This window comes from Orcinus orca, chromosome 8, assembly GCF_937001465.1.
Source record: "Orcinus orca chromosome 8, mOrcOrc1.1, whole genome shotgun sequence".
Classification (NCBI taxonomy): Eukaryota; Metazoa; Chordata; class Mammalia; order Artiodactyla; family Delphinidae; genus Orcinus; species Orcinus orca.
In genome coordinates this window covers 97812431-97826140 of record NC_064566.1, presented here as the reverse complement: position 1 = coordinate 97826140, position 13710 = coordinate 97812431, and the positions used below count along the sequence as shown (strand labels likewise).

Genomic DNA, 13710 nt, shown 5'->3' with positions numbered 1-13710 from the left:
TATACAAGACCTCCACATTGAAAACTATAAAATATTGCTAAGAGAATTTTTTTTTAAATGGCGTAACACACCACATTCATGGATTAGAAGACCCAGTAGTGTTATGATGTCAATTTTCCCCAAATTGATCTATAAATTCAATGTGATCCCAGTAAAAATCCCAACAGGATTTACAGAAATTGACAAGCTGATTCTAAAGTGTTATGTGGCAACAAAAAGAAAAAAATACCTAGGGATTAACCTACCTAAGGAGGTAAAAGACCTGTATGAAGAAAACTATAAGATACTGATGAAAGAAATCAAAGATGACACAAAAAGATGGAGAGATATAACATGTTCTTGGATTGGAAGAATCAATACTGTGAAAATGACTATACTACCCAAAGTAATCTACAGATTCAATGCAATCCCTATCAAATTACCAACGGCTTTCTACACAGAAAATTTCACAATTTGTATGGAAACACAAAAGACCTCGAATAGCCAAAGCAATCTTGAGAAAGAAAAATGGAGCTCGAGGAATCAGGCTCCCTGACTTCAGATTATACTACAAAGCTACAGTAATCAAGACAATATGGTACTGGCACAAAAACAAACATTTAGACCAATGGAACAGGATAGAAAGCTCAGAGATAAACCCACGCGGCACCTATGGTCACCTAATCTATAACAAAGGAGGCAAGAATATACAAGGGAGAAAAGACAGTCTCTTCAGTAAGTGGTGCTGGGAAAACTGGACAGCTACATGTGAAAGAATGAAATTAGAACACTCCCTATCACCATACACAAAAATAAACTCAAAATGGATTAAAGACCTGAATGTAAGGCCAGACACTATAAAACTCTTAGAGGAAAACACAGGCAGAACACTCTGACATAAATCGCAGCAAGATCTTTTTTGACCCACCTCCTAGAGTAATGAGAATAAAAGTAAACAAATGGGACCTAATTAAACTTAAAAGCTTTTGCACAGCAAAGGAAACCATAAACAAGATGAAAAGACAACCCTCAGAAAGGGAGGAAATATTTGCAAACGAAGTAACTGACAAGGGATTAATCTCCAAAATATACAAACAGCTCATGCAGCTCAATATAAAAAAAAAACAACCCAATCAAAAAATGGGTGGAAGACCTAAATAGACATCTCTCCAAAGAAGACAGATTGATGGCCAAGAGGCACTTGAAAAGATGCTCAACATCACTAATTATTAAAGAAATGCAAATCAAAACGACAGTGAGGTATCACCTCACAGTGGTCAGAATGGCCATCATAAAAAAAATCTACAGATCATAAATGCTGGAGAGGGTGTGGAGAAAAGGGAACCCTCATGCATTGTTGGTGGGAATGTAAATTGGTACAGCCACTATGGAGAACAGTAGGGAGGTTCCTTAAAAAACTAAAAATAGAACTACCATATGACACAGCAATTCCACTACTGGACATATACCCAGAGAAAACCATAATTCAAAAAGACACATGCACCCCAGTGTTCACTGCAGCACTATTTACAATAGCCGGGACATGGAAGCAACCTAAATGCCCATCAACAGAGGAATGGATAAAGAGGATGTGGTACACATATATGATAGAATATTACTCAGCCATTAAAAGGAACGAAACTGGGTCATTTGTAGAGACGTGGATGGACCCAGAGACTGTCATACAGAGTGAAGTTAAGTCAGAAAAAGAAAAACAAATATCATATATTAATGCATATCTGTGGAATGTGAAAAAATCGGTACAGATGATCTTACTTACAAAGCAGAAATAAAGACACAGACGTAGAGAACAAACATATGGATACCAAGGGCGGGGGTGAATTAGGAGATTGGGATTGACATATATACACTATTGATACTATGTATAAAATAGACAACTAATAAGAACCTATTGTATAGCACAGGGAACTCTACTCAGTGCTCTGTGGTGACCAAAATGGGAAGGAAATCCAAAAAAGAGGGGATATAGGTATATGTATAGCTGATTCAGTTTGCTGTACAGTGGAAACTAACACAATATTGCAAAGCAACTATACTCCAATAAAAATTTTTTTTAAAAGACACATGCACCCCAATGTTCATTGTAGCACTGTTTACAACAGCCAGGACATGGAAGCAACCTAAATGTCCATCGACAGAGGAATGGATAAAGAAAATGTGGTACATATATACAATGGAATTATTACTCAGCCATAATAAGGAATGAAATTGGGTCATCTGTAGAGACGTGGATGGACCTAGAGACTGTCATAGAGTGAAGTAGGTCAGAAAGAGAAAAACAAATATCATATATTAATGCATATATGTGGAATCTAGAAAAATGGTATAAATGATCTTACTTGCAAAGCAGAAATAGAGACACAGACGTAGAGAACAAACGTATGAATGCCAAGGGGGAAGGAGGGTGGCATGAATTGGGGGATTGGGATTGACATACATACACTGTTGATACTATATATAAAATAGATAACTAATGAGAACCTACTGTATAGCTCAGGGAACTCTACTCAGTGCTCTGTGGTGACCTAAATGGGACGGAAATCCAAAACAGAGGGGATACATGTATACATATAGCTGATTCACTTTGCTATACAGTAGAAACTAACACAACATTGTAAAGCAACTATACTCCAATAAAACTTAATTAAAAAAAATTTTTTTTTAATGTTATGTGGTTAGACAAAGGAACGAGAAAAAGTCAATGTAATTTTATACAGAACAAAATTGGAAGACTTACTGTACTTGATCTCAACCCTTACTCTAAGTCTTCAGTAATCAAGACAATTTGGTTTTGGTGAAGAGACAGGCATATAGATCAATGGAGCAGAACAGAAAGTCTTGAAAGAGACACACACATATGGCCAATTGATTTTCAAACAGGTACCAAGGCAATTTGATGCGGAAAAGAGAAGTCTTTTCAACAAGTGGTGCTTGACCAATAGCATGTTTATAAGGAAAAAATGAGTATCAACCCTTCCCTCACACCAGATATACAAATTAACTCAAAATAGATCATAAACCTAAACCTAAAGCCTAAAACTATAAAACCTGTAAAAGAATACGTAGGGGACAATCTCTGCTAACTTGGGAAGGACAAACATTTCTCAGAACAACAAAGCACATAAAACATAGAAGAAAAGAACTGATAAATTAGACTTTACCAAAATTAAAAACACTTGCTCTTCAAAAGACACCTTTAAGGAAACAAAAAAGCAAGCCACAGACTAGGAGAAAACACTTATAACACACATAAAAGACTTAAATTCAGAATATATTAAAAAAAGACCTCTTACAGCTCAATAAGAAGACAAACACAGCTCTTTAAAATATATAAAAGATCTGAACGGACACTTCACAAAAGAGTTTTAAATGACCAATGAACACATGAAAAGAAACTCAACATCAAAAAGAAAAAATAAAAACAGAAGCTCAACATCATTAGTCATCAAAGAAATGCCAATTAAAACCACAATGAAATATCATATGCAGTTATTAAAATGTCTAAAATTTAAAAGATTGACCATATCAAGTGTTGGCATGCACCGGAAGCAATCAGAACTCACACACTGCTGGTGGAAACATGAAACAGTACATCCACTTTGGAAAACAATTTGATACTTTAAAATAATCTGGTAATTCCTTTAAAAGCTAGACATATCTACCAGGTTGCCCACTCATTCCTTCCTACGGTATCTACCCAAGAGAAATAAAAATATATGTCCACCTAAAAACCATGCAATTAAATGTCTGTAACAACTATATTTGTAATCAGCAAAAACTAGAACGTCCATCAATCAACGAATGGATAAAGAAACTGTGGAATAGCCCCACAATGGGATACTGATCAACAATGAAAAAGGAAAGAATCACTGATACATGAAACAACATGAGTGAACCTCAAAGCCAAAAGATGGCATCTGTATGAGTCCATTTACACAGAAGTCTAGAAAATGCTAATAGTCTGGAGGGATGAGGGTAGAGACCAGAATGAATTACAAAGGGACTCAAAGAAACTTTGGTGGGTGATGCAACTGTCTTAATTGTGGCGTGGGTGAAGGTGTAGTGATGGTGATCGATCCTGATCAAATTATATACTTTATGTGCAGCTTACTGTACATGAACAAAGTTTGTTTTTTTTTTTAAGTGCAAAAAAGGAACTCTGTGGATCTGAGAATCTGCACAACTTATTAGTAGGAGAAGGGGAACAAGAATTCTAGTCATCAGTTTTCTAGACAGCATCTGTCAACTGCATCCCATTTCCTCTTTCCTGGCCACCACCTATCCCCCTCACACACTCGAGAATGTCCCTCTAAAGAGAAGGCTGCCCGTGGGGACTCAGATGCCCGCTCACACAGACAGTCTCCACCTTTTCATCCCCTACTTAGTCCCTGCTAGCTCCAAAACTAAGGTCCCTTGTGCGACGGCTGCCTCTTGGCAGGCGTGGAGCATGCCTGGCGGGAGGCGCTGACAGCTGCCCCAGCATTAGCCAGACGACACCACTTCACTGGAGGAGGAGCAAGACACTGCTTTCTCCCCAGAAGGAAATCACTTGCAGATGTTCAAATCCCAGATTACACCAACATCAGAAGGTACGAACACACCACCAGCCTATCTGCAGAGGAGAGAACACCCAATTTCAAAAGGAATGTCCAGCTCCAGGGAAGAGGAAAGCCACTGCTTAATCTTTCCCATGGAAGCTAGACAAGGATGCCCCGAAAATTCCAACGTGTTCACACTTTTTGACTACTCTGGCCTTAACAATCTCCCTCATCCGAATACGTAATTATGTTTCCTACCATACTGTACAGCTGTGTAGTCCTTACACACACACACACACACACAAACACATGCATGCACATACACGCACGCACACACAATGTATGGAGGGACAGCAAGCCCTACCTCGAACGAGATAAGGTATGTGACAGGCCAAGACCCAAACAAATGCTGGGTATTACTACTGCTTTACATACTATGTATTTCACTCTGAAAGTGTATGTATTGCATTCCCAGGAAGGGCACCATGAGGATGGGAGCTGTCTGCTGGTTCTCCCGAGAATCCCACAGCCCTCCTGCGGGAGATCTGGTGAGTTCTACCCCAGCAGCTCCCTACACACACAGCAGAGCACCACTGAAAGCGGCCCCTACAGAATGAGACCAGATGCCTGTCTCCCTGATGGGAGACTGGTGAAAAACACTTCTCTTTTTTAAACAAGTTTGGGAATTCTCTAATGTCCAAGGCTGAGTTAGCATTTGGGGACTAGAGAACTAGCCCCACCTTCAGAATTGGTACAATCAGTTCCTAACGATCCAAATTCGTCACACAACCTTCAGGCAAAAGCAGCCTCCTTCCACAGCACAGCGTCTGCCGTAGCCCGGAGTGAGATGGAGCGCCTGCGCAGTACAGCCAATCAGGGAAGGGGGCGGGGAAGGGGCTTGGCTTTAACTTCGCTAATATGCAAAAATAAGTAAGAAACCAGGGTCAGACCTGATACCACTACAAATACGGGACAATCTGCCGATGGATTCAGCAAACAGTTACTGAGCACCATGTGTCCATGCCAGACGCTGCTAGGTCCCAGGAGTAAAGAAGTGACAGAACAGACACTGCCTCATCCTTACGGAACTTACAATCTTGGGATATTTACACAAATTCACAGTTGTTTTTTAAAAAGTTTGTTTTGGATTCAAAGTAACATTTTTGGCAAAATCACAAGCCCACATCACGGGGTGTGAATACAAATCAGCTGACCCTGTCAGTGTGGCTCCGGGTACCTCTCCTTATTTTATAATCATACTTGGTGTCATTGGCCTCCACCACCAGCCGTGCGTGTCCCTGAAATGTCAAGGCACAGTCCACATTCTCCCACAAACAAGGGCAGGGGTTGCGGAGGGAGGGGGCTGACCTCTCGCCACCGGGCTCCAGCACTGCTGGAGATGTACACGTTTGTCTTGCTTGCCAAGTTCTTTCCCACTGAACCTAAAATGCAAGAAGAGTAATTATTTTTAATGTCAAGAATACGCCAGATAATCACCTTGCTCAACCAGAAATTCTGAGTCATCTCGCAACTAAGATGTCTCAGAACCACGAACAGCCAGTATTGCCCTAGGTGGCAGCGGTCACTGTGTACTTGGCTGCACGTAACCCAACAGCTTAACCCGTCAGTGAGAACAGGCAAAGCCAACTTACCCGTGGCGATGACGAGACCGGGCGCTGACTCCTTGGACAGGATGGGCATCCTTCGGAGCTGGAGGCTGAGCAGCTGGCTGAGCCGCTGGGCCAGGTGGAGGGAGCAGCCCTGGGAGAGCTACAGAACACAAGTTCAGGAGCCGTCAGCACGTGACGCGACACGGAGGTCTCCCTCGAAACGCCGAGGCCTCCTGGGCCCACGCTGCAGTCGGCACAGAGGAAGGAGATCCGGCCCAAAGGAGACCAGAGCCACAGCCTGGCTGTCCCCACACTACCCCAGGTGGACATGATCATCTGAACCACATAAATGCCTCTCATGGAAGAAAAGAGAAAAATCCTAAGAAAAAATTCCTTCTGAGACTCTCAGAGAATAGCAATTAGAAATCAGTGCCATATATAAAACAGATAACCTACAAGGACCTTCTGTACAGCACAGGGAACTATACTCAATACCTTGTGATAACCTATAATGGAAAAGAATCTAAAAAAGTGTGTGTGTGGGCTTCCCTGGTGGCGCAGTGGTTGAGAGTCCGCCTGCCGATGCAGGGGACACGGGTTCGTGCCCCGGTCCAGGAAGATCCCACATGCCGTGGAGCGGCTGGGCCCGTGAGCCATGGCCGCTGAGCCTGTGCGTCCGGAGCCTGTGCTCTGCAATGGGAGAGGCCACAGCAGTGAGAGGCCCACGTACCGAAAAAAAAAAAAAGTGTGTGTGTGTATATATACATATGTATATGTGTGTGTGTGTGTGTGTGTGTGTGTGTGTGTATAACTGAATCACTTAGCTGTACACCAGAAACTAACACAACATTGTGAATCAACTATATTTCAATAAAAATTAAAAAAGAAATCAGTGCCAACTCAAGTAGATAGGAAAGCTTTCACTCTCTCATGTTACCTAGAATTTCTCTCACGTCATTCGAAAGAATGAAAGAGAATGAAATGATTTCATGGTACTTATTTTCTAAGTCGATGAAGATGTATTTCAAATGTGATTTAAGCAACTCTGTCAGAAAAAAAACTAAGAATCAGAAGTCAGAAAATCTCACTGATAAGCTCCCAGATATACAACACATATGAGATATAAACACCAAAAGAGTCACATTAAACTTTTTTAAGCAGTCTGCATTTGTACGACAAGTCCTCACATGTCCTCTGCAAGACTTCAGGTTATTCAAACTGGCTTCCATCACTTATGCTCAGATTTTAATAGCTCTGCAAACAAGGCCTTTTGCTATAGGGTCATACCTGATTCTCCCGGCCGGAAAGTGACTGTCAAATGTTACGTAGCCTTGTCTGGTGTTCTAGATGGGGTATCTCTATGTGTGCTTAAGTTACAGGTAAAAACTGACATGATTTGCTAGATATACTTATTTTTATAACAAAAGGATCTCTCTAACAAATATCTGTCTTGCTAGCATCAACGTTCAGCAAATAAAAACTGGAGCAAATTAGGCTGAGTCTCAAATACCTGCCAACTCACCTTTTCTGTCACCACCTCAAATCAGAAACTAAAAGCTGATTACTAATCGTTGTACAGTTCATAAATAAACTGATCAGTCAGGGAAATAAGCAGCTGGATTTTAACAATACTATTCACTTTATTTAACCAAGGTTTGGACCCCTACCACATGCTCCAAAACCTATATCGTGCAGTGAAACAACACCTAGGTGTTTATCTGCACCTACTTATAACCTGCCTCTCTCCAAAGCTAGACTCGATGTGGTAAGTCCAGACCTGTTGCCAAATAGGGAAGAAAAATCACGAAGTACATTCTAGAACAAGAGTCTCCAAAATAATCTTCCCAAGGACCACGGATACAGCATACAAGAGAGTCAGTATACTTAACCATGGACAAATGAAATTCAAAAATCCAAAAGACCAGGTAATTGTCTAACTAAAATGTTTTGGTTTCTCCAAAAATGAGTACTACTCTTTTTTCCAAGTTCCTTCCGCCTGCCTACTTTACACACCCTAGATCCCCTAGAGAAATGAAAATGGAGGTGTGGGGTGTCACATGAAGCCAAGGACCACGATCACAGACTTCTCCCCAGGGAAAAGGAAGGAGCCACTTAAGCGAATGGTAACACTGAATGGGACCAAATAACACATTTTAGTATCATGAGCTTTTCAGATGAAGCGACAGGTAGGGAAAACTGTAGAATCCTAAATTATATTCAGGGAGGAATTTTAAAAGATGTTCCCCAGCAAATCACTTTGCTGTACAGCACAGGTCCCCAGACTTTCTTGGTTCCCAGCACAACTGGTATCTCAGTAATTTTTTTTATAACAGCCTCAGGTCAGAAGAAATACCAATGTTTGTTTTTTTACATAGTTAAGTCCAAACAACTTAATAAGTATACGTCCTAATAACTTAGCAGCAGTTTGAAATAATATTATGTGTGTGTGTATAAATTGAAAGAAAACATAAAATTTTATTTCATTCTTAAATAACCAAAATTACTTAATAATAGTATACAGACACCTTTTGGGCACTGCACATCTTCTCAAACTTTGGAATCTAATCAGATATCACTACCATCATTTCCTGTGCCAATCTGATTTTCTTACTTGCTTTTTATCACATCAAATGCCAAAAATCCAGCTTCACAAAGATATGTCATCAAAAGACATATAGCATGAGCTAATGTTGAAACGGTGAACTAACTCAAGATAGTAATTCACATGGTGACCAACAGACGTCAAGTATCACAGTTTTTCCCTCAAAAACTTAAAATATCCCATGGTGCCCCTGTAAGTTCACTATGGCATCCCAAGGCATCTTGATGCAGAGTTTGGGAACTGTAAGAGTAGAACTACAGTTAAAAGTGTGTATTAACAATCCAAACAAGAGCAAAGTATCTATACCTCACAATTGATTTTCTCTCCATATCCCGTGAAGGCTGGGGCCTGAAGGAATTCCCAGGTCCCCCCTTTGTCAAAGGTGATGACTGATCTCATGTTCTCTTCATTCATGGAACCATTAATCAGAGTAGCAATGTAGACTCCCTGTAACCCCTCCACGCGGTGGAAGTCAGCAAATGGTTCATTTGCAAAATACCTACATTAAGAGAAAATAAAACAGCTGTGAGCATGAATTCATCATTTGCTTGGCATGTTCTTATTTTAAATAACATAAAATTGAACCATTTTAAAGTACACAATTCAGTGGCATTAAGTACCTTCCCAATGTTATGCAACCATCATCACTGTGTAGTCCCAGAATATTTTCATCTTCCCAAAGGGAAACCCTGGACCCACCGGCAGTCATGCCCCACTTTCCCTTTCCATCCCAGACACTGGCAACCACTGATCAGTTTTCTGTCTCTATGGATCTGCCTCTTCTGGATATTTCATATAAATGGAATTATACAATTTGTGGCCTTTTGTATCTGGTTACTTTCTCTTAGCATAATGTTTTCAAGGTCCATCCATGTTGTATCAGTACTTCATTCCTTCTTACGGCTGAATAATCTGTCCTTTTAAAAAAGTGATGTTTTGTAATTTTGAAGGCCAAGATGCTCACCTGGCCTATCACTCTTCACGTGGGGTTCAGAATGATTTAATACAACACGGAAAAGTTGATGTCAGAGTCACATTTATTTCTCCACTAATGAAATTGACCCCAAATCCTCTAGTGAGCCCTGACAAACAGGAAAGCTTAAACCAAACTCACCGATACTAATTATAGTGCTGGCCTATTCACAATAGCCAAGACATGGAAACAACCAAAATGTCCATCGACAGAGGAATGGATAAAGAAGACATGGTACGTATAGACAATGGAATACTACTCAGCCATAAAAAAGAATGAAATAATGCCATTTGCAGCAACGTGGATGGACATAGAGATTATCATACTAAATGAAATAAGTCATAGAATGACAAATACCATATGATATTACTTACATGTGGAATCTAAAATATGACACAAATGAACCTATCTATGAAACAGAAACAGACTCACAGACATAGAGAACAGACTTGTGGATGCCAAGGGAGAGGGGGTGGTGAGAGAGGGAAGGATTGAGAGTTTAGGGTTAGCAGATGCAAACTATTATATACAGAATGGATAAACAACAAGGTCCTACTGTATAGCACAGGGAACTATATTTGACTTACCATGATAAACCATAATGGAACTGAATATAAAAAAGAATGTATATATATGTATAACTGAATCACTTTGCTGTACAGCAGAAATTAATACGTTGTAAATCAACTATTCTTCAATTTAAAGAAGTATAGTGTTGAGGCTTACAATCTAACCCAATTTGAGGCATACAATCTAACCCAATCTATAGGAATATAGCTAAGGGGTTACACAGCCACTGTCCAGATACTTACAACTAATTAGCCAAAACCCTGATCAGACGGAAGCCGATAGGATTTGTCAGGGAGCAAAGCAGAACCCCTTTCCCAAAGGCATGGTATATCTAACAAGGATGGCTCTGGAAACCTTGAGGTTATGCTTATTAACAGTGAAGCAGAGAAGACGACCCTCCCCGGCCTTAACTGCTACCCCAGATACTGTAATTGCCCTGGGAAGAAGCTTTGTTCTAACATGGTACACACGTTACAAACAGAACAGATCTCTCAGAAAGGGTAGCCACAGTTCCCACGTGGCTTGTAAAACCGGAAGCGGGTCCTTTATTTGGAGGGTTCTGGGCCACTGGGCTTTGTAAAAAAGCACAGAACTGCGCTCTCCCTTTATCTGTCATACAAATGTCGAGCTGGATGACGGCTGGCCACCTCAGACAGGAAGACGCACACAGCAGTGGCAGGGCCACCCCAGCTGAGAGGCGGAGCAAGGTCCTCCAGAAAACACCAGCGCTGAGACCAAACGTTCAGACGCGTGGTTTCCTTAGGTCTGTTTTAGTTGTTTTTCAGTTGCTTCCTTAGGAACGGGCCCCTCGTCTGCTCCCCCCTGCCCTCCATTCACCTCGGCTCTGCTGCTTGTGATCCTAGCATCGTGAGGTCCCCGTATTGGCTTCTTTCAATTTATCTGGGAGGTCTGGATTTCTCTCGTTTTCAGGAGCCCTGTTTCTCCCCCTGGTCTCTCTCCTGGTGTTTTATTTTTTCAATCCAAGCAGAAGCCTATCCTCTGTACGTCCCATGCTCCTCCAGGCCCCAGTCCACCCTGTCATCTCCCGCTCTGACGCCTTGCACCCTACGACTACCTGACTTACCCAAGCATCTCCCCCGGAGAGTCCGTTTTCTTCCGTTTTCTCTCCCTGGCTCTCACCACTTGCTCTTCCCCTCGCCAGGCAGCTCACCAGGTCCCCCTCAACCACCCTCAGCCCAAACCCAGCACATCCTCAAGATGCCCTGTGGGCCCACCACGTCTGTCCCTCCATCTAGACGCTGCCTCCACCTGGCACCTCTCACAAGGTCAGGGTCACCCCTGCTGAGAATTCCTCCTCCCGGTCTCTAAGTAAAGAGACCCAGGTCCTCGGCACCACACGTTCCCACTGAGCTCAAAGAAGAGCTCGTTTGGTTTGGTGTGGTTTTCTGCTTTTTAAGCGAAGCCAGCCTGCCCACATAACCTGCTCCTTCACCCCCGTCCCATGTCATCGTGCTGAGATGGAGACGCAGCTGACAAAGGTCATTCAATTGAGTACATCTGAACATCTCCAGTCCCGAGATAAAATCTGAAGAAAAAAAAATAAGAAGGCCGAGGAGGATGTCAGTCTATGAATCTTGACGTAAATCTATTTTCACTTTCCTAACTGGACCGAGTGGTGAGGCAGGGCAGGCCGTCGGGGAGGAACGTCTGTAACTGCATAAAGGGCCATCTGTCTGTGCGCAGTGGTCGCGTGGCCACGTCACTGAGGTTCCCGCTTCCTGGGGAGCCACTCGCTGCAGCTTCGGGCTCCTGCCCTGCCGTCTCCATCCTGAAGGGCTGACAAATGCAGAAGCCAAGCCGCGACTTACCAGCCCCATAGCTGGAGGCTCTCAAAGGTGACAGACAAAGAGTCGGCAAAAGGCCAGAGAGAGAGTGGTTCATGATTTCAGTTATAAAAAAGGAAGGACACTATTACTCACCCATACAGAGAAATGAAGTCTTGATTGACACATGTTACACGTGGATAAACCCTGAAAACGTTACATGACAAAGTGAAGCAGACACAAAGGCAGACACAAAGGCAGACACAAAGGTCAGGTGTTACGGCATGATTCCATCTATATGAAACAGCCAGGACAGGCAACTCCATAGAGACAGAAAGTAGCCTGGTGGCTGCCAGGGGCTGGAGGAGGGGAGAGTGGAGAGAAACTGCTGAACGGGTAAGGGGTTTTCTTGGGGGGAAATATAAATGTAAATGTTTGGGAATTAGATCAAGCTGGGGGTTGCACAACATTGTGAATGTGCTGTGTGCCAGAGTTGTTTACATTAATAAAATGGTTAACATCATGAGAATTTCACTTCAATAAATCAAAAAAAAAGCCACAGGACCAGCCGGAAGGGGCCGTGACTGACCAGAACGACCTGAGGATGAATCACGGCAGGAATGGTTTATAACACAACATAAGACACTGAATAATAAGTAACCTGTGGGAGGGGGAGGGACCCGGAATAAATAAATAAATAACCTGCGCGTCTACACCGGGGAAAAAAAAAAGTAAGGAGTAAAAGATGACAGCACCTCCAAAGGAGAAGAAACAGGGCGTAGAAAAGCATATCAGAGACCACCAGAAAGTTCTCTGCTTGGATATCTAACAGGCATCCCCAAACCAGAACTCTTGACCTTTTCCCCACACCTGCACCTCGCCCAGCCCTCTCCGTCAGTCTGAAACCATCACTGCAGCAGCTACCCCGGCCAAGCAGTGGTGGGTCCCTGACTCCTCCTTCTCTCATACTGCATGTCCAGTCCATCAGCAAATGGTCAGAATTTGACCATTTCCAGCATCTCTACTGCTACCGCCCCCGGGGTCCAGCCAACCTCCATCTCCACTGGCCTGGTTTCTGGCAGTGCTCTCACAGCTGGGCGTCCCCCCCGCCCGACACATGAAAGTCCGCTTCCACTCATGTCCCCACCAGACACATGAAAGTCCGCTGTCTAATTTCCACACGGCATCCAGGATGGCTTCTTTAAAAGATAAGTCACGTGAGCGTTCACTGAAAATTATTTATTAACACTACCCATTTACGTTTTATGCAATTTTCTTTACATAATGCCATTCACAGTTTTTAAAATGGTGTCCAAAAAAACGTAACAGGTGAAATCAAATAACGTCCAGCTTCTGGTCAAAACCCTCCATCGTGCTTAGAAGAAAAAATAGGGAATTCCCTGGCGGTCCAGTAGTTAGGACACCGCACAAAAAAGAAGAACAGAAGAAAAAGCTAAAGTTCTTTCTACGCCCTTGAGGGCTCTACACAACCTGAACCCTGCTCTCTCGGTTCCTGTGTCTTGGGGATGCTCTCTCCCCTCCACCAGCTGTTTGATCCACCCTGGCCTCCTCACTGCTCCTAAAATAAACCAAAAAAGTCCCACCTCAGAACCCCCGTGCCTGCTGTTCCCTC

At 42.6% G+C, this 13710-nt stretch overlaps 1 protein-coding gene across 2 annotated transcripts in view; it reads right to left on the bottom strand.

Annotated features, from left to right (window-relative positions):
- SORL1 (sortilin related receptor 1) overlaps positions 1-13710 on the bottom strand; it is a 161399-nt gene that overhangs the window by 99362 nt on the left and 48327 nt on the right. For both annotated transcript variants that reach the window (XM_004280687.3, XM_033407341.2), the window contains 3 exons: positions 9057-9249; positions 6191-6308; positions 5907-5980 (listed from right to left, as the gene is read on the bottom strand). In XM_004280687.3, coding sequence (XP_004280735.2) covers positions 5907-5980; positions 6191-6308; positions 9057-9249 — 385 coding nt within the window. The remainder of the gene's footprint in view (positions 1-5906; positions 5981-6190; positions 6309-9056; positions 9250-13710) is intronic.